The sequence below is a fragment of the Actinia tenebrosa genome, unplaced genomic scaffold, assembly GCF_029948245.1.
Source record: "Actinia tenebrosa isolate PJP-AT-01 unplaced genomic scaffold, QUT_ActTen_1.0 PGA_scaffold4__44_contigs__length_22323623, whole genome shotgun sequence".
In the NCBI taxonomy this organism is placed as follows: Eukaryota; Metazoa; Cnidaria; class Anthozoa; order Actiniaria; family Actiniidae; genus Actinia; species Actinia tenebrosa.
This window is the reverse complement of record NW_028292581.1, coordinates 7,620,042-7,640,913: the sequence shown is the minus strand read 5'-3', so window position 1 is coordinate 7,640,913 and position 20,872 is coordinate 7,620,042. Positions and strand designations below refer to the sequence as shown.

Genomic DNA, 20,872 nt, shown 5'->3' with positions numbered 1-20,872 from the left:
ATTGCACTTATCTAAATTATTTTTAAACTCGCTGTGATCAACACCTTGCCAACCAACCAATCACGCTCGAGTCTGTGTTGTGTTAGAGGCTCCAACACTTCAGTGGGGCCCGCCCAGATTTCCGGTTTAATGCCACACACAAATTAAGCGCGACTGAAACTTGAAAATACCTTCAGTCATCAGCTTTCCTTAGCTTAGACAAGACCCAAAGACGTAGGAGTTTACTTGTTAAGGCAAAACTCAAACCACCCCACAAAGAAACAATAGAGGGTCATTGTGCGTGTGCTAAAGGCCAGCTAAAGTCATGTTTCAAGGACAATCAAGGCATTTTCATCCGTTTTCCATTGACGGGATCCTAAATAATCACAGAGCAAAACCTTGTGAAACATCTCCTAACACAAAGATTGATGAATGCAATTTTCATTGTTCGACAAAAGTTGGAGAACGCCATCTTTATGAAGAGACAGGAGAAAGGCCCAAGAAGCGTTCACGATCAGAAGACCCCGACGACGACGAGATCGAAAGGCACAAGCCCTCAGAAGACGACGAATACTTAAGTAAGGCTTTATACTTATTTAAAATTAAGGGATATATATGTATGTGTTTTTGTAAGACTCCAGTAAATCAGAATATTACCAGGACTTTGCCCTCACATGAAAATGTCGAAATAATCACAACATTTGAATTGCAAAGCTAACATTTTAAGATTTGAAGGGGAAAAAATCTTTCGGTTTTGACTATCAATCAAAAACTTGACTTCAAAAGACACTCCAAATGAATCAAGCAACGATTTCCACTTTCCCTAATTGTATTTGACTCTATTGTTGGCGCCTTCAATGATTCACCAAATGACGTTCCTTCAAAGCATTTCTCATACGTCTATTTATTGGTAAGTGTCTTGACTTGACCAGCTTAACGAGTACCTACAAAGAGACTTAGGAATAGGAGTATTATGTCATTTTCTGTCACAGAACTCTCGAAGCTTAGATGATTGCCGTACTCCAAATAAATGGATCGTCATTAGAGCCCCATCGAGTAAAGCATCAGAGGGCAGATTTCAGCTTCATGTTTTAGTTCAATGCTTCAACGAATTATATCCTTCCGCTTCTTTAACTAAATAGCCCTTGAAGAGCCTTCGAGCCAAAATGGAAATCGTTTCTAAATTATCCCTGAATTACAAGAAAATTAAAATAATATATTAACAATAAAAAGTGAATTGGATCCTTTTTAGAATCAAGTGGCACCTTTTCTCGTTAAAAACTGTATCAGATCGGTTTAAACAATATCCATTGCTTATCAATCTAGTGCCTGAATCTTAATTTCTCTCTCCTCTTCATGATTGAATTTCTATGGCATTATAGTTGTCTCATTTAACAAGACAGTTGTAGCTTGAAAATCGTCTTTCATTCGTTATTCTATTTGTCTTGTGAGTCGCGCAATGTTATTCAGACCGGCGTGCCGGAAAAACAACTTTGCACCGGTGTAACAAACTGCTTGGAAAGGCAATGTGTTTTGGCAAGCTGGGCATTTACTATACGAAGCTGGGACCATAAGCGAGATGTAAAACGCAGTCAAATCTTAGATATTCTAAATCACTTCTATTTTAGTTAACATGAATTAAACTGTAAAACCGTGAGAAATATCGCACGTTTTTCCACTTTGAAATTCAGTTTGCGAGCCATGCTGCAAACAGTCAAAAGATCATAAAACCAATTCAGGGACTTTGAAACCCGCACCATCTTTAGACTGGAACAAGGACAGAACTGATAGAAAGGTGTTTAGAATTTGTTAGCCTTTTGCGTTAAAACTGTACTCAAAAACGTGATTAACTTCTCATGTTCTCATATAAAGAGTAATACCTTTTGAAATATGAACGAAAGGCTTCTTTGAGTTTCTTTGTCCATACATTGACGCGTGGTTTATTTCTTGAAGAAATTTCGTTTAAAGTACAAAGGTTTTCCAGAGTAAGCAGTTATAACAGGGTGCGCTTTTTGTAGTTTATAGGTATATAAATACGCCAAAGCCTATAAAGCTGCATTTAAATCAGAATGATAACTGAAGCCTTAAGTTAAAACTGAACTCAAGTTGAACACTTGTAAGATCGAGTCGAGATTTCAGTGCCTGAAGCCGCGCTTTAACCCATCTCCCCAATTATACTCCGTCCTCTATGAAGTAGCACTGCGAACTGACTACTGTAGAACTATGATAAACAACTAAGCAGGAAAACGAGCAATCACAAATCATACTTCAATACCCAGAAAAATATTCATATACCAAGTATCTATGGTTACAAGCATTCAAGTATATTGAGTCCACGTTTGAATGCTTGAGGATTGGCTTAACTATGGTCTAATACTGTTCTCATCAGTTACGCCGACCATAGATAGCACTAACAAACGGGATCTTTGAGTTGTGCGCCGAGTACGTTTGGTTTACAGGAATATCATCCTGATAATTTTGGTTTGTGATTTCGATCGTTAGTTTTTGATCAACGAACATGAACAGTTGCATGGTTTAACTGAATTCCTTCTCAAATACAGTGGTTATAAGTATGGACGTGATATATGAAGAATCGTTAATCAGGAAAAGAATCTGTTCATATTTGAAATATGCGATTACTAAACCTCAAAGCTATGATGACACCACTTACTGGACTAAATACAAGTATAAGACTTGGATGAATTTGAACCACATATATTTCATATGTACCACTGACAATATTTTTTCTATACAGCGTTTTACGTTATGCTATATGCATGGAGCAGGGAGTAAGGTGTGAACATGCCTCAGGATTCAGTCCAATTTTAATTGGATCATGATAAACTAATTCCAATTTTCGTTCGCCGGAACCAGAAAACCCGCGTTATCGTTTGTTTTCATAAACCTCAAAACTTCCATAGCCCAAATCTATCTTTTTTCGGATCACATACTCCTTTTTTTTGGCACTGGACTTTGACACACGCCCCTGATATCGTTTTGTTTCATTGAAAGGAAGCCCTTATAATCTTGATCCATTGTGCTAGATATCTATTATAATCCATTCCAGAATGAGACTAATCCCTTAGGACAAAAACATAATTGTTACCATGTATTTACCTTGAAGTGAATAAACATCCAAAATGTACACAAAGATTATAATAACCTTAACTGAGTAACTAGATAGTATTCCTGATGAATATGTCTACAATTATCGACGGATTAAAATGTCATGTGCTAGTTCGTCATGGTAATAAGCTTTATCCACATTCTTCAATCCAAAACCGCCTTATCATGTACTTCAGAACAATTCTAAACCATGGTTTAAAAAAGAGTTGAAGAATAAGAATAAAGTTATGGTAATCAGCTTTGAAAAACCTGGACGCGTTGCTAGCTGAGCGATTTGTCGTGTCGTAGCACGCATGTGCCTTAGTAATACCTTTGAAGGAGATTTCACAGTAAGCTGTCTGTCTAAGGGTTTTTTGGCGTTTTGAAACATAACCGCCTTTTCCTTAAAACGATCTTTACAAAAATACTTTAAAAAGGATGAAAAAACGCAACCAAATAGTCCCGTTAACCTGACATTAGTTCATTCATTCGGTTCATCTGTAGTAGTGTAAGCAAAATTTGACCAGTACTAGTGAAGTGGTTGAATCTGAAAAATGTCTTGGCAAATGGTGGTCAAAAAGCACTCAAGACCAAACGCATCAAATGCCATCTTTTGTAATTGGACGCGGCCAATTTGTTTTTTCCAGCAAAGTTTAAAAAAAGAATGGTGAAAAAAATAGCACCATGAAATCCTAAATAAGGTTTAGCGAGATTGTATGCAGAGCTAGCTTTACGCGTTCTCGCTCATACTCATGCTCATGCTCATACAAAATTACTCATTTTTTGTTGCTTTCTTTTTGAAGGAGATGATACGGATGAAGAAACAGCCTTGGATGTCGAAAACCAGCATCACTCCGAGCGAGAAACATGTGAGCAGCAACAAAAATCAACCGGCAAGAAGAAGAAACGCATTCTCTTCACAAGGTCTCAAATCTTCGAGCTAGAAAGACGATTCAGGTTTCAACAATATCTGTCTGCTCCAGAGCGCGAACATCTTGCTCGAATGATCAATCTTACACCTATCCAAGTTAAAATATGGTTCCAGAATCATCGATACAAGTGTCGACAAAGATTCAAGCAGAATTCCCCTTCCGAAAGAGAGCTTGTGGATTATGGACATCAAGGGCTATCACGTGGGTATTCCAAACCCGATCTTGCGGACTTTACAGGTTATACAAGTAGACAATGTAACTACCCAAGCTATCAGGCGATATATCCTAACTGGAGTCATACCGCTTATCCTGGACGAATTTTGCAGGACTTGAGGACAAATGGTGATATTCATTCCCCAAATGTAATAAGCCCTTTATCAAATACTCTTTACGCTATCCGCTCTTCTTATCCTTTTGCGTTAGATGGATTTTATGAATAGTTATATCATTATTTGTGATCATTGTTTTGATTGCAATACAGTCAAAAGCTATATATATATATATATATATATATATAAAGATCCAGTTCATCAAATTATAATATTACTTTTAACAGTCAAGCTAGTTAGAACACACAGTGAACAGTTAGGGTTTAATTAAAATCAGTGTAAGTGGAAGAGATTTATTTTCGACCCAAAGAAAAGGATTCCTATCTGCTTGTGTCCCAATATTGATTCCATAATTGTAGAAGGTATTAAACAATCCCCTTTCTATCTTTCTCTATACTTATTATTTAAGAGTTAGTTTACCTGTCACACACATAGAAGACGAAGATATGCTTTGGCCTCAATTACTTCTTCACATGACCAGGAGTTACCTTTCTTACCTAAATATAATACATTTGTCAAATCCATTATCTATCTATTGAGGCTTTGCACCACCAAAGGATTGGTCATTGATTAGCGTGCTTCCATTGAGTTTTGGGTGCATGCTGAAGGAAGGAAGCATGTGCAGCCATGACAGAAGGCACAACAAGAGTCTCTTTTTTCCTTAGGAAACTGAATTATTTTCATAAAAACCAGGCAAGACCAGATTCAATTGTTCCTGCCTCCTGTCATGGCTGCCATCGCTTTATATTGTACTCAGCTTATGTGTGTTATATTTCTTAATTATTTTTAAGAAAATGTTAACATTACACGAGTGCTACCGTTTCCCCTTCCAATAGGCTACATCCCGGCTCCATCTTTAATGCACCTAGATTTTTACCAATATTATTTTTAATTCATAATGAATTCCTATTTTGATAATATAAAATAAAATAGCCAAATATATAGAGGTTTTGCATCAGCCATGTTTAAGTTCAAAACAGTAGAATTTTTCTCCTTTTAGCAATGAAATCTCATTTTTATGCAAAAACACTGCATTGCTCCATTCATGTTTCATGAGAGTCGTGAAACAACACTTTCTACAAATGAAAGTATAGCAATACAGAGAGTTATTTATATGATTTTACCATCGCTGATAAGTAGATGAATATAAAAGAAATAGATATTTAATTATTTAGTATATCAAGAATCTACAAAAAATCACAATAAAATGTATATATTTAACACTGAGGAATGCAAACATGAGATTGTTATTTTATAATTAGTTGTTCTGTACAAAACATTTTCAAGACATGAATAAAATATTGCTAAAAAGTTACATACACGTTTCTTTTCTCTTTTTTTTTAGATTTCTTTAATCCTCTGTTTCTCTAATGTTAATAATAAATATTGCCTATATAGCGCAACATGCAAACTATGTACATATAATTTAACAAGTATAAAAGCTGGATGACTTGAAAGAACGAAAACCATTAAAAACTACAATTACTCATTTGAATTCACTGATTTTATTCATTTATGTTTTTTGTTGCAGTAATTCTTGAGAAGGTGGTATGTACATTATTTAAATGACCTAAAAAGAAAACAAATTACTCCCCCGCCCCACCCATGCACGTTTTTGGGGTTCTCCCTACACCCCTGTAGCTCATTCAGCTCAGTTGTGTACAACAGCACTGAAAGGCAAGCAAGTTCAACGAGGACTCAGTGTTAACACGATGCTTCGCACCACACGTTGAATACCAGAACAATTTACTTACGTAGATTCAATCAGCGTGCCGCTTCGAACGTAACAGCAATTCTTGACCATATAAACCACGTGCACCAGCAGAGACCTTTTTTCTTTGCGTCCAGAGACTATATAAGATGAAGTAAAAGTAAACGACTTCGTTCAATCTCAAGTTGATTTTTCCTTGCGGCATGCTTGATGACCACAAAATGTTTAAAAAAAGCCCGCGAACTAGCAGTCTTCTACGCAGCCGCTGTTACCGCGTAGGGTCATCTCTAGTAGATGACCCTAACAATAGCCGCGTAAGAGAATAGCGAACTGAGGAACCTTTGAGGGATATTAATGTGAAAAGCAACTCAATTATTCTATACTAAAAAGTAAAAGAAAGTATGGGTACTTTTGTACTTTTATATTAATCATTTCCTTGATGGAGATCTATGTCTAGATAATATTGCATATTAAGTTGTATATTCATTGCGTTGCACTCGAGCAATGAAGAGACAACCGTCATTTTACTAGTTAAACAAGCATTTTTTTAGTCACACAAAAAGTACAAGATACAGTTAAGCCTATATAAAGGCGTTGAAACACACTTACCAGTATAATACAAAGCTTTCTTCCATCTTTACCTAAATTATAGTTAGCCAGGAGCGTTCGAGTGCTGTCCTTGTAAATCGTGTAAACTTGCCTTCGCATGCACTCTTATTGCCAGGTTCTGCTGCAGAATCTTTAGAAATAGGCCCCAGGATATGGGAAATCATTTCGGACCAGAAAAGCAACGTATACTAGTTCTCAAGGCTTTTATGTTCTAGTAAGAAATACAAATACAAGACTGATTCACTTCTCGTAGCCATATTTTCTTCGTGTTAATGTGCAAGGCGTTCTAAACGTGTGACGGTGGCGGTAGTACTAGTCCTGGGTTCTAAGAAAAATGCGCGGGAAACTTGCGGCGTAGCCATAAATGCTTCGCGCTGCCATACAACGGTTTTGCACTCAATGTCTGTAAGTATAGTCCTTATTTTAAATGGATCAAAAAGTACAAAATTCCAAAATCACGTTTCCATGACAGCAAATAAACTTTGGAATAGATCAAATTTACTATGATGCACGTTCCGATCTTAGCTTTCATTAACTAACGCATCCCACATGGAAAGGAATGAGTATGCGTTCAAAGACATCAGCGTAAAAATCAAGATTTTTGAGTTTGCTGGTCATAGCAAGGGGTTAATCATCTTTTGCAAGTAAGCTCACGATTGCCGATAGTTGGTGAAGTTTTTCTTTACAAGTCGGTGCAGAAATTCAAGTCCAAGATCTGAGATTCACAGTTCAAGATTCAAGGCTCAAGATTCTCAAGACTCAAGAATCAAGATTTCTGAAGTCAAGAACTGGAAGTTGTATCCTCCTCCCTCTGTTGGATTATTCCCTAGGTTTGTCCTACTTCGACAACCTAGGAATATTTCCTTCAAGGGCACTGATTATTAATATTTTTGGTATATTATTTTTTGGTCAAATATGTTCTCGGTACATAGGCCAAATACATTAGAATTAGGGCTTCCACGTCAATTACAGAAGCTTAGACAGCCGGTCACTAGGGATGAAATTATTGCGGCCATTGGAAAAGTTCTTGGAAACGAATTGCGTACTGCCATAAAATGTGTTCAGGTGTCTAATACAGGTTATTCTTGTAGAGTAACGTTTAAGAAGGAATCTCATAGACAAAGGGAACAATTATTTACGAAAGGAATCTATATTAGGGGCTGTTTTTGCTTTTTCAATGGGGTTGAATCACCTCAACAAGTTGTGACGGTTTCAAACCTCCCTTGTGAGGTGGAGGATGACGACATCAAGGAATACTTTGAAAAATATGGGAGCGTAAATCAAGTGGTGAGAAATTTAGACAAATTTGGCTTTGAAACTGGAGATAGACGGCTTTTTGTGACATTAAATGAGCATATTCCTACGAGTGTTCTTTTGGACCCGTTTATTGCTCATATTAGATACCGTAGTCAGCCATTATGTTGTTTCTCATGCAACTGGTGGGGACATTCAAATACAAGATGTCCCCTAAAAGGTGTCTGCAACCGCTGTGGTGCGCAAGGTCACCATTCTTATGCTTGCTCGAAGGATCTTATTGAACCCCCTCGTTACGCTATAGATCGTCCTGAAGGACAGGACTTTCCGCAACATCCTGCTCTTTCTCTCCCAGAGGGGTCTCAAGAGTTGACAGAAAATATATCTCAGTCAGGTGTGATCACTGAAGTTGTACAGGAACCTACAGATTTGCGTTCTTCTTTGCAAAAGGATTCCTCCTCAGAAGTTATTTCTTCGCAACCGCTTTTTCCTAATCCTTCTTCTCAGGATTCTCTTCAAAATGTTGAAGTACTATCTCTGTCGTGTGATTCTAACTCTTCAATTTCCTTGGGAACATCTTTGTCCTCTCCTTCATTTAGTCATATGGTCAAACAAAACACGACGAAGGAAAAACCTGCTGAAGGGATGGACATTTGCTTTACTAATTTACGTAACCTCAAAAGATCTGTGGATCCAAAGGAGGTTATTACTCAACGTTCTAAAAAGAAACCCTAATTTTTCTTGCGTATTTATATAGTTATCTATATTTCTAATCATATATTGAAGGTTTAAAAAAAAAAAAGTGTATTGAAGTATGAATTGTTTACGTAATATATGTGGTTTTTTTTTTTGTTTTTTTTTGTTTTTTTTTTGAAGGAAGGAAGCTTCTTTATTTTACCACGGTAAAAACATCAGTCGATTGCCTAAAAATATTTAAAAGTAAAGATTTACGAATAAAAAGCTAGTTACTGTTTTACATGTTTGCCGTGGAGCCCTTAGTTACAACTTTTCTTACTGTATAGACTATCAATTTCCGTTTTAAATTTTCGTATTGACATGACCTCTTTTATATTTAATGGTAGGTCATTCCACAATTTTGCCCCACTATAACTGAATGATCGTTTTAGATATTCAGTGTGTGGCTTAGGTATTGACAATTTTTTATCATGATTTCGAAGGTTGTATTTAGTATGGTAGTCGGAGAAAAGGTTTTGTAAGTAAACTGGTGTACGTTCCTGCATCGTTTTAAACATTAGTAGGGCTTTTTGTTTTTTACGACGAATTGCAAGTGTATCCCAGTTTAATTGGTCAAGGAGATGGCTAGATCTTATGTCATAGTTAGATCTTGTGATAACTCTAGCCGCTCGATTTTGACGCTTTTGTAGTTGAACACATAGTTTATCACTTAATCCATCCCAAACTGCACTACAATAGTCCAGTTTGGGTAGAATCAAGGCTTCGTAGATTTGGATGGCACTATCGGTCGAAATGAATGGGCGAACACGTTTTAGAGCCCCTATACTTGATGAGATTTTCTTCGAAATGTCGTTAACATGTTCTGACCAATTAAGGTTTTTATCAATAGTGACACCCAAAGATTTGGTGTGATCAACTTGTTTAACGCTAGTTCCATTAATCGCAATATTAATAGTGGAATCGCATTGCGCTGTGAACTTTTGGCGGGACCCAATAATCATAAATTCCGTTTTCGCTACATTCAAGCTTAGCTTATTTGCTAACAACCACTGATGTATATTAGTGAGTTCAGTGTTGATGCTTGGTTCCAAGTCCCCTACATTTTTACCATGAAAGCTGATGCTGGTATCATCAGCAAACATTCTTGTTATGGCTTGCGCCAAACAATTTGGTAAGTCATTAATATACAGGAGAAATAAAAGTGGGCCTAAATTACTGCCTTGTGGTACACCGCAGCTCACAGTACAAGGCTCAGACAGACTTCCGTTAACACTGCACAGCTGAGACCTCGTCAGTAAATAAGAACGGAACCACTTGAGTGAGCCTTCATCTACACCATAATTCGATAGTTTGGACAAAAGAATTTCATGATCTATGGTGTCGAAGGCTTTTTGGAGGTCTATGAAGATAACTCCGTTAAGTAGTCCCTTGTCTATATTAACTGACCATTCGTTCGTTGCTTCGAGCAACGCGGTGACAGTGCTGTGCAGGGAACGAAAGCCTGACTGGCATTCCGTCAATAACTGGTTTTCATTCAAATAATCGTATAGTTGATCATAAACGATCTTCTCAAATATCTTTGAAGCAGTGGGAATGACCGAGATTGGGCGATAATTGTTTAGGTCAGTTTTCTCCCCTTTTTTAAATATAGGCGTTACTTTCGCTATTTTCTACTCCCTAGGAAAAATGCCCATTTTAATAGATTGTCGAAAAATCACAGTGAGAGATGGTCCCACTATAGAAGCGGACATTTTTAGCAATTTGTTGGGTATGTTATCCAAGCCTGCAGCTTTCTTTTCCTTTATACTTCCTAACAAGTCGCAAACAGTTTGCTCACTTGGAGGTTGGATAGAGAAAGTTTTACCGGTTGCAGGTTTCAGAAATGATTCAAATTTAATGTCAGATGGAGGTAATTTGTTGGCTAGAGTCTGACCTATACTTGTGAAATGTTCATTGAAAATCTCGGCCATCTCACTTGGTGAGGTTACTGATTTATTGGCAACTTTAATTTCGGAAACGCCGGAAAATTTGCTAGCCTTTCGAGCACTTAGATCATTAAGGAGCTGCCATGTTTTCCGAGGATCAGATTTATTTAGGGCTAAATTTTCCGTAAAGTATTTTTTCTTCGCTAATCTAATTTCGTTATTAATCCTGTTTCTCGATTCTTTGTATTTTTTCCAAAATAGGTCACTGTCAGTGGAAATTGCTTTCCTTTTCAATTGGTCACGTGACCGCATTTTCTGTATTAGCTCCGTTGTGATCCATGGTGAGTTTTTCCTTCCCACACGCTTGTGGCGAACAGGCAGGTGGGAATCAATACACTTGGTTAGCAAGGTTTTCCAGTGAATCCACATATCATTCGGATCATCGTAAGACTTAATGTCTGACCATGGCAGTTGTTTGAGATCACTCAAAAATTTGTCTTGATCGAAATTTCTGAAGTTACGTACCTCAATTTTGCGAGCCTTTGACGGCTCGTAATGAATTTTTCTCGTCATGAATACTAAAGAGTGATCACTGATGCCAAGATGATACACACCTGACTTACTAATTTTGTCGGGAGTGTTTGTCACACATAAGTCAATTAATGATTTAGTGTTATGCGTTACACGTGTTGGCTCATTTACTAACTGATAAAGCCCATAGATATCCAAAATATCGATTAAATTAGATGAAGCTAGGTTCGTTCTCGTTAGTTCTAAGAGATCGCAATTTATATCACCTAACAAATAATAATCGAGATTTGTCTTGTCAATGCTATCTATGAGCTTTTCAAATGTCGTGAATAACTCGAGGGGTGAGTTGGGAGGGCGATACCAAGTACTAACTAAGAATGATTTTGATCGTGGCTTAAAGATTTCTATAGTGATGAGTTCTAAGATCCCATCATCAAAGTCTTCGCGTCTTTGATAACTCAGGTTGTTTCTCATGTAAATACATACGCCTCCTCCGTTTCTACCATTCTGAGATCGATCTTTTCTGACAATATCGAAACCCTCTATATGTAACTCAGAATCCATAATGGTAGAGTCTAATTTAGTTTCATTGATTGCCAGGATATCAATTTCGGGAGATGCGGCGAGAAACACCCGTAATTCATCAATGTGCGCAACTAAGCTATTAATATTTAAGGAAGCCATTGTTAAACCACGACCAAATATTTTGTCTAAATTACGTGACTTACCCTTGTTCCCTTTCTCTATGGGCTCCATGACATTTAGTTCCTATGTCTTCTTTAAAAAATTAATAAAATTGGTTGCAAACTGTTTGGTTCCTGATCTATTTAGATGGAGCCCACTCCGGTTTAGATGTTCGTCAGGCTTGATGTTGGAATGTTCTATATAGTTCCAGTTGTTCCTTTCGCAAAGCTGTTTGATGATGGTGTTGGCTTCTTTTGCCTTTCTGTTTAGCGATTCGTCGTCGCTTCTCTGGATGATACTTGAGACAGCTACCTTTGTTGAGTTGTTATTTACAAGGGAGGCCAACTCGGCAATTTCTTCAGCACAAGCTTGTGCAGAACTGGATGAGCGTAAACTGTTGGTGCCAACATGTAAGAGTATTTCATCTGGTTTTTTATTTATAAGTGGCTTGACGTGATATTTCATATCGGCAGTTGTAGAACCAGGAAATGTCCAAACTTTGACTTTTGAAGTCTTCGACATCTTGTGCCCTTGTAAGTATTTGATCATCGAGTCGCCGACAATGAAGATGTCTTTCTTTGTGCTGTTGGATTCATTCTTTTGTTTGGGTCTTTTAGGGTAATTAGGCTCTTTTTCTTTTTGGGCACTAGGCTTCTTGATTTTCTTTGTTTCTTTGTCTCGAGGGGCATTTGGAATTTCATTTTTGGCTCCTGTTAAGGCAGAGGATTCCCTGGAGGAAATACTTGGTGGTTTATGCAAATTCGGCTTGTTTTCCTCATCAATAACAATTTTAGGTATTGGTTTTGCTTGTAAACCCTCTTCTTTTTCAAGATTAAGTAAACGTATTGTGGTTAACAGGGCCCTGTTGTCTTCATGGACTTTCTGGTTTTCCCTTTCAAGCAATAAAACTTTCTCTCTGAGTTCTCTGTTTTCACTTACGAGATCACTTGGACTCCTGTGACTGTTATATTCCTCTCTTAACCTTGAAACTTCAGTATTGATTTCTTGTAATTGCTGCTGCAGCTCCTGTCGTAGGTTATTTACTGAGGATTGAATAAGGTTAGAGCAGTTATGGTAACTGTCAGGCCGAATAGGATTATCTTCTTGATTTGGATTTGAATTTTGGCGGGAAACTTTCGTAATAACGGCTGGTTCTTGTGATATCGATCTCTTAAGTCGCCTCCTCAGGACGGCTTTTTTTCCTGATTTCGATAAGTTCCTCTTCCCCAATTCAGTCTTTAGTTGCGAAACATGAAGGGAATCAAGATCTCTTCCATTTAGAGCTGATTTAAGAGCTAAGCTAGCTGAACCAGTATGTGATGGAGCTTCGATCGATGACAATGATCTAGTAGAAACATTGGCTATCGTATTAACTTTAGCGCTCCTTAATTCCGGAGGAGATATACAAAAACTAGATCCTTCATTACTTGAACTTAAGTCTTCATCATCAGAAGAAAGCATCGAAGTTATCGTAAGAGAACTACTGCAGAGGTTATTCACGTTCATATCGAGAGCTGGGCTGTAGTCCCAGATTGTTATATGAATAATGTTACAAATAATGTTATGATTATTGAAAATGTTGAAATTGATGGTTTATTAATAAGCAGTTATTCAGAATATTGAAACTATCATAAATACTTGTTGATTTTTGTTTAAAATGAGGGCTCTCACTATAAACATAAATGGTCTGCGAGAGTATGTGAAAAGAACAACATTTATTTTTTGGCTGTCTTCCTTATCTCGCCCGCCTGATATTGTGAGCATCCAAGAAACTCACTGTATTTCACAACAAGAACTCAATAATTGGTTTGATAATTCTCCTTATCTAGCTTTTGGAGATTTCAACACAAAGCATTCTGGTGGTACTGCAATTTTGTTAAAGCGTGCCTCTCCTTTTTCTGTACTTAAACAGTACTCGGGTATCAATGGCCGCTTCACTTATTTAGATGTCCAATATGACTCTTGCAAAGTTTCTATCGTCTCCCTGTATGCTCCCAATCACAATCCTGAAAGAGATGGTTTTTTGACACAAGTAAATGATAGGCTTGATCCTACGTCTGACATTCTCCTCTTAGGGGATTTCAATACGGTTTTTACACCTATTCTGGATCGTCGATCCTTTAATTCTGTACTACCTGCTAGTTATGACAGTGTTACTGTCCTTCCCATCTTATTCCATGAAAATCGCTTGATTGACATTTGGAGGCACTGTCATCCTAGAACCAAAGAATTTACTTATATCAGTACTAATGGCATGGCTGCGTCCCGCATTGATATGATCGGACTTCCATTGCGATTTGTTCCTCATGTTTCTGAGTGCAGTATTTTACCTTGTCCGCATTCTGATCACTCTGCTGTTTTCCTTGATTTCATATTGCCTGAAGTTCCACCCAGAGGCCCTTATTTTTGGAAACTCAATGTTAGTATTTTGGATAACGATGCATACGTGGAGCTCGTAAGGGACTTATGGAAGTCCTGGCAACCTCAGAAAGAGTCATGTACGTCATTGCTTGTTTGGTGGGATATAGGTAAAAGAAAGATCCAACAAGCCACCACTAGGTTTTGTTCCAAGTTATCTTTCAAACGACGGGCATCCAGGCATTCCTTGGAAGCTCAAGCAAGATCATTAAAAGTTCTGGTAGATGGGGGAGATCTCTCTGTTCTAAATCAATACCATAGTGTACTCAATGAATTAGAATTGTTTGATCGAGAGGCAGCCAAGGCGGCAGAAATAAGAGCTCGTACCAAATGGACTGAAGAGGGTGAGAGATCCACTTCCTTTTTCTTCCGTATGGGAAAGAAGAATAGGGCCAACAAAATGATTGATCTTATTCTAGATAGCAATGATCAATACGTTTCTGATCCTGAGAATTTGAGGCAGGCTTGGTTCTCTTTTTACAAGGGTTTATTTACTTCACAAGAAACTGATGAAACCATTGCAGATGATTTTATTTCTAACTTGGAACGTAGAATTCCTTTAGAAGTGAAAGATGTGTGTGAGGGTCCTTTGACCATGAAGGAATGTCTTGAGGCTCCTGAGGGGATGCCGTCAGGTAAAACGCCTGGTTTTGATGGTCTTCCCAAAGAATTTTATCTAAAGTTTTGGGATCTCATTGGAAAGGACCTGGTAGCTGTACTTAATTATGCCTTTAGGTGTGGTGTACTATCAGTTTCTCAGAGGAGAGGGATTATAACGCTCTCATATAAAAAGGGAGATAGATTTTTGATGAAAAACTGGCGTCCCATCTCCCTATTATGTACAGACTACAAGATAGCTTCAAGATCAATCGCGGGCCGTCTACGAAAAGTGATCGCTTATGTTGTATCTCCTGACCAGACCTGTTCGGTACCTGGCAGATTTATTGGTGAAAACATCAGGCTTCTTCAAGATGCTGTTACATATGGCAAAATAACTAATTCACCTCTGGCCTTATTGTCTTTGGATCAGGAAAAAGCTTTTGACAGGGTGGAATGGTCCTACATGCTCAGAGTCCTTGAAGGCATGGGGTTTGGACCTTCCTTTTGCTCGTGGGTACGCTTGTTCTATACTGGACCTCAGTCTTCGGTATTGGTAAATGGCTTCTTTACACCTTTTATAAATTTATCGAGGGGTGTAAGACAAGGTTGTCCACTGTCAGCGCCCCTTTACGTACTGATTGCCGAATCTTTAGCGTGTCGTATACGTGCGTCAATCTATTTAAGAGGTTTGGTTCTTCCGCACCCTGATTATGAACCAGCACTTATTTCCCAATACGCTGATGACACGACCCTGTTATGTACAGATGACGATGAAATATCCACTGTCTTCTCCATCTATGAGGAATATGAAAAGGCATCTGGGGCTAAGATTAATAAAGAGAAATCTAAAGGGCTTTGGGCAGGCTCTTGGAGAGGTCGTAGTGATCCTCCCATTGACTTGCAGTGGTCTTCAGACAGTATTCCTTGTCTTGGCACATGTATAGGAAATGATGATGTCTCTCATCCAAATTGGGATGGTCGCTTAAACAAACTTTCTAGTGTACTAGATTCTTGGAAACATCGTAATCTTTCCTATTCTGGTAAGGCTCTTGTCCTGAATGCACTTGGCATGGCAGGTCTATTGTTTTGTGCCTCAGTGCTAGCCATGCCAAACTGGGTCTTGGCGCAAGCTTCCAAGTGTACTTTGGATTTTTTTTGGTCGGGGAAAAAGCATTTGATGTCACAAAACGTCCTTTTCCAATCCACCACTCAAGGTGGGTTTGGTTTAATTGATATACAATCAAAGGTGCGCGCACTTCATTGTCAGTGGATAAAGCGGTGGGCCCTGTCCCCATCGAAATGGTGTGCTTTCTTCTCCTTTTTTGTGGAGAAAGTATTTGGTGATGATTTACGTTCTGTTCTTTCATATCCTGCATATTATCCTTCTTATTTACTACCGGATTTTTATGCCTCACTTTTAGATGCTTGGGCATACGTCGGTGGCCATTTCTCAGTTCAATTGAAAACTTTTGCTATTCTGCGGTCCTCTGATGGTAGTGCATTGTCTATCTCATCTCTTACTACAAAATCTGTTTATTCAAATATCATTGAAAGGAATGTTATGCTTCCTAATTGCGTTCTGAAATTTCGCCCAATCTTTGGCGAGCTCTATTGGACGGACACATGGTCACAAGTGAACATTATGCCTTTGGATCGTCAAGTTCGTGATCTATCGTGGAAGATTTGCCATGGAGTGCTCTATACCTGTGATCGACTTGTCAAGTTTGGTATGAACATTGCTGATCCTTCATGCTTTTGTGGACATCCTTTGGAAACTCCAGTTCATTTATTCTTTGAATGTAACCTCATGCAAGAACTGTTACTATGGGCTCAGACCTTATTTCTGCGTGTTACTCCCTTGTCGCCATCCCTTCAATCTCGTCATATGCTATTTGGATATGACAATCATGAACGGCAGATTATTCCACCTGTTTTTTCCTATTTTCTTAATCTGTTGAAGTACTTTGTGTGGTTGGCTAGGAATGAGTATTGCTTTGAAGGTACTCTCCCTGTTGCCTCTGTGGTTAAATCAAAGGTTGTGAAACGACTTAATATCCATCTGCTCTGTTACTCTAAACGTTCGGTTAGTCGAAAATCAAGGCGTTTTTTCAACAGATCCTGGAATGTTTTGGGAAAGTTTTCTCCGGATATTACTGTTATAACCTGGTCAGCCTAAAAGTAGTTTTCTTTGTCTTCTTTTCACTTGTACTTGTGTAACGTTTATGCAAAGGAAAACGTTGTGTGCGCTTGAATATACCTATAAAGTGTTTTGATGAGTATAATCCTAGGTAGACCAGGATGATACTCTATATGTAAATGATGTTTTGATTATCTTTTTGTATTAGTGTTTATTGTAGTAATCTGTAGTGTGTAGGTCTACATGGGGGGCGGGGCTCATTACCCCGGCGTGTCTCTGGCGTCCATGTAGGACCCCCCCTTGCTAAAGACCACCATGCTGTCCCTTTTGCACATCTTGGGACACTGGTGCGAAGCTAAAACAAAAAGGGGTGTGAATGGATCGATCTAAAGTAGCTTAAAGAGCAGTGTAACTAGCTAAAGTAGTACGCAAAGGAATCGAAAATGAGATAATTGAAGGGGAAGTGGGGATTGCAGGAATTTATATTGCACGATATATATATGATATATTGCAATAGGCAACAGCCTCTACGCGCATTTCTTGTGTTTGTTAGCTCGATAATTCTTTTTTGGAATTCTTTTTTGCGCGGTATTTTTTTATCACCGGTGCCGTGCTTTACATTTTTGGGGGATTTACGCAGCCCCCCTCCCTCCCTCGAATCTGGTCCGCGTCCGAGGTGAGATATTGAAGACAAACACATGCACAACGAATACTGACGAATATTGTGAGCGTATGTTCTGTATATATGTAGAACTGCATGTGAATGGACTCTTCCATCGAGAATAGACACAATCAATAGACATCTATTGTGTATATTTAGACATGATAGACACATGGTATGGAAAAATGCTTTTAGGATTTTCACTTTTAGATTCATTTAAAAAAAGGACCATGCATACTTCCAGACATCGAGTGCTGAACCGTCGTATGGCAGCGCGAAGCATTTACGGCTACGCCGGAGATTTCGACCCCGACACCGCTATCCGAAGATTTACAGACAGATCAGGAAGCTCGGCCGAAGCCTAAGGGAGAGGTTAGTCGGCCCCTAGACCGTATATGAAGTTCACATAAAATTGACATCCTGATTTTATCTTGTAGCAGTTCATTTGTTCACATTGAAGGGGGGGAGGGCATTGAGGAGGGGGGACATTGAGGGGGGGGGGGGGGGCAGTCGGAGATGGTGAGTTAGGTGCATTGTGTTCTAGTACCAACGTAAGACCAGAATGCATCCTGTTTATTGAACTCAGAAAAGATCTGAAAGCTTGATACTAATTGTTTATGGGACAACACAATAAAGTATGAAAAATGTCAGTCCTAAATAGAAGGGAAGTTATTTGTTTGGGTCTCAAATAGGGGGTCTACGTCAACGTTTAGAACTTCCCATCGGATTTTGCATTGGTTATCTCAAAAGTATTGAGCCTAATTAAGTATAAACCCCGTTAATCTGCGAGTCAAAGCAAAGGAAACTTTAAACTGATTAGAAACGCTTTCAAATATCTGGAAAGGAATGAACTCTCTTGAATTGACACCCAGGGCATGCATAAGTGCATTTAACTCTATAATTGCAATGCATTGTGCCGCCTACTACAAGTGCCTCGTGCCGGATACTCCATGTTTCTTAATGGTATAACACGCAAAACCATCGCATATCTGAGTAAATATATTTATATATTTGACAAATTTGTTATAATTCAAAGCGTATTAAAGTCATTAAAGCCTGCCTTTACTAGTTAGGGTACATCTGACACGTTGGCAGATGTTGGTATTTGGAAGGAAAACGGTACGAGAAATTAGCCAATGAGTGAAAACGATCATAAAATGTGCTTAAAGGACTAGTAGAGGAGTTTCGTTCAAGCGAATGGTAAGGGTTTGTAAAAAAGACAGCCGGCGATCCCTCTGAATGGGGCATACTCATTCTTGCGGGTGCTGTCAACGTTGTCGTTACCAAGCGGTTGGCTATTTCAAGTTCTTCGGGTTGTGTGTACCCATCGTCAAAGGTTTTTCTTCGGCATTTGTATCGGTAATTTTGGAACCAAGTCTTTACTTGTTTAGGAGAAAGATCCAATGATTCTGCTAGCTTTTTTCGACCTTCAGCAGATAGATATTTTTGCTTTGCGAACACGCTTTTTAAAATGTCGACCTGTGATTGTGTGAATAGTATTCGCCTTCGCCTTCTTCTTTGGTATTTGTCATCTTTTTGTAGTGTCTGCTGGTCGAGTTTATCTAAAACAAAATATGTAGAAGAAATAATCAGTTTTTGGGTGACAAGAAAATTGCAAATTTGTTAAGCCATCGATGAAATTTTGCACTGAGAAAGTTCATTTAAGATCTAATGCTTTAATTTTTCTCTGTATCGTAATGAAAATTGCAAGCACGCATAAAGATAGCTAAGACTGAATGTTTCAGCAGAAGCGTCTATTCACCATAATATTCACTATCAATGCAATGATCCTATCAGACCATAGTTGATCTTAATCTTAAAAATTCTTTATATGATAGACGTTGCAGCTTTTTGCTGCAATACATAAATCTACACCAAACTTGTATCGTTTATCGCAGCTTTAAACGCCATAGGCAAGCATCAAATATTTTTTTAGATGGCGTTTGAATTCTAAAAACTAGCATGCAAGGTTAAAAAATTGTCAGTCAATCGATACAGAATCAGAAATGAAACTTTGAGAACAGGCTAACATTTTTATTTCCGAATTTGTTCGAGAATATAATACTGATATGAACTCAGAGTTTGTTAAATTTCTTTGGCCCACCACACTATACATATATAACATCTGTACTGTTCGCTTCTAGCTCGGGTCCCATTAAAAGCTATCAGAAAAAATATCAAAACAAAAAATAACAAAAAATAACTAAAATGGCATGCACCAATTCAACTGAATTATTTCGGAATCCCGAAACAACAACAACAACAACAACAACAACAAAAAACGTTTGGTCTCATCAAAGGGCCTTTAACAAAGTCAGGGCACGGCTATAACTAACTCAAGAATATTGAATTGCCAGTCAAGTTCAGAATTTGTTCCATGTTTAAGTTCCGCATAACAATAACGGTGCATGTAGCATCAACTTAATAACATTTTACCTTCACCAGAAAGATCAGGCAAATCCTGCTCTCGTAAAGATTGCTGCTGCTGTTCTTCTTTTCGAAGACCCAAAAGGTTTTCAACCGAAAACGGAAGACGATGAACAGCCTGTAGTGCACTCATTGGTAGCCGCTGGGTGTGGTGGTGCGATTCGATGAAATCCTGAGCACTACTTGATAAGAGATCAAATATTTTTGAGATTGGGTTACTTAACTGTTCACTCTCTAAGGACTCGCTAAGACTCGTAAAAAGGTGCTTTTGAGTTGAAAATCATTAAGTACTCGGTTCTTCTGGCAATGCTACTTTGATGGTCTTTTTGTAAATCATTGAATGCGATTGGCTGACCAGTTTCACTCGTTGATTTTAGTTGTCAACTTCCAGCCAACAGGTTGTGTACAGTGGCTCAGTCTACACGTGTGCAATACCAGTCAAATAAGCGTGCTTTCTCGCGTTAAGAATTAATCTCCTTGTTTTACATGAAGTTGATGCTCTTTAAACAATAATTCAAGCCGCAGTCTTCAAAGAGGGAAAATCCAAGCAAATACACCAATGGCTTCAGTATCTTCACTGACAATATCTTTTTTTCTGTAAATCAATTCTTTATTTCAGTTAATGAACTATATACTGTCAAGTAATTAGATTTAATAAAGCCGTCAAATTAAAATAAATAATGTTTTCTGGTGCCGTACTGTTCGCCGTGAAAGAAAAACACAAACGTAATTAGAAACAGCACAAACTGATGAACTTGCGTTCCACCCCATGGAAAATTAAAAGTTTGCTGGTGCAAACACACAGGTAACATCACACATCAGAGTTGAGTCCTAAATGTAATTTAAATGACCGCAAACTAGTTTTGCATGTGTC

The 20,872-nt window shown here is 38.2% G+C and overlaps 2 protein-coding genes across 2 annotated transcripts; one reads left to right on the top strand and one right to left on the bottom strand.

Moving 5' to 3' along the window:
- Window positions 1-171: 171 nt before the first annotated feature.
- On the top strand, window positions 172-5,660 carry LOC116287186 (uncharacterized). The gene is made up of 2 exons (XM_031693829.2): window positions 172-557; window positions 3,888-5,660. Exons 1-2 carry the CDS (start codon window positions 305-307, stop codon window positions 4,454-4,456), a joined length of 822 nt encoding a protein of 273 aa, XP_031549689.2. The 5' UTR covers window positions 172-304; the 3' UTR covers window positions 4,457-5,660.
- Window positions 5,661-18,589: 12,929 nt separating this feature from the next.
- LOC116297380 (homeobox protein Nkx-2.5-like) lies at window positions 18,590-20,296 on the bottom strand. Its single transcript, XM_031705597.2, has 2 exons — window positions 20,008-20,296; window positions 18,590-19,133 (listed from the first exon to the last, which is right to left on the bottom strand). Exons 1-2 carry the CDS (start codon window positions 20,129-20,131, stop codon window positions 18,637-18,639), a joined length of 621 nt encoding a protein of 206 aa, XP_031561457.2. The 5' UTR covers window positions 20,132-20,296; the 3' UTR covers window positions 18,590-18,636.
- Window positions 20,297-20,872: the final 576 nt, after the last annotated feature.

What these genes read in the sequence shown, in the direction of transcription:
- LOC116287186 (XM_031693829.2), top strand. Translation starts at nt 305, where the DNA reads ATGTTTCAAGGACAATCAAGGCATTTTCATCCGTTTTCCATTGACGGG. An exon ending in AGAAGACGACGAATACTTAA is followed by an intron (nt 558 to 3,887) that starts GTAAGGCTTTAT and finishes TTCTTTTTGAAG; the next exon opens with GAGATGATACGGATGAAGAA.
- LOC116297380 (XM_031705597.2), bottom strand. Translation starts at nt 20,131, where the DNA reads ATGAGTGCACTACAGGCTGTTCATCGTCTTCCGTTTTCGGTTGAAAAC. An exon ending in GCCTGATCTTTCTGGTGAAG is followed by an intron (nt 19,134 to 20,007) that starts GTAAAATGTTAT and finishes ATTTTGTTTTAG; the next exon opens with ATAAACTCGACCAGCAGACA.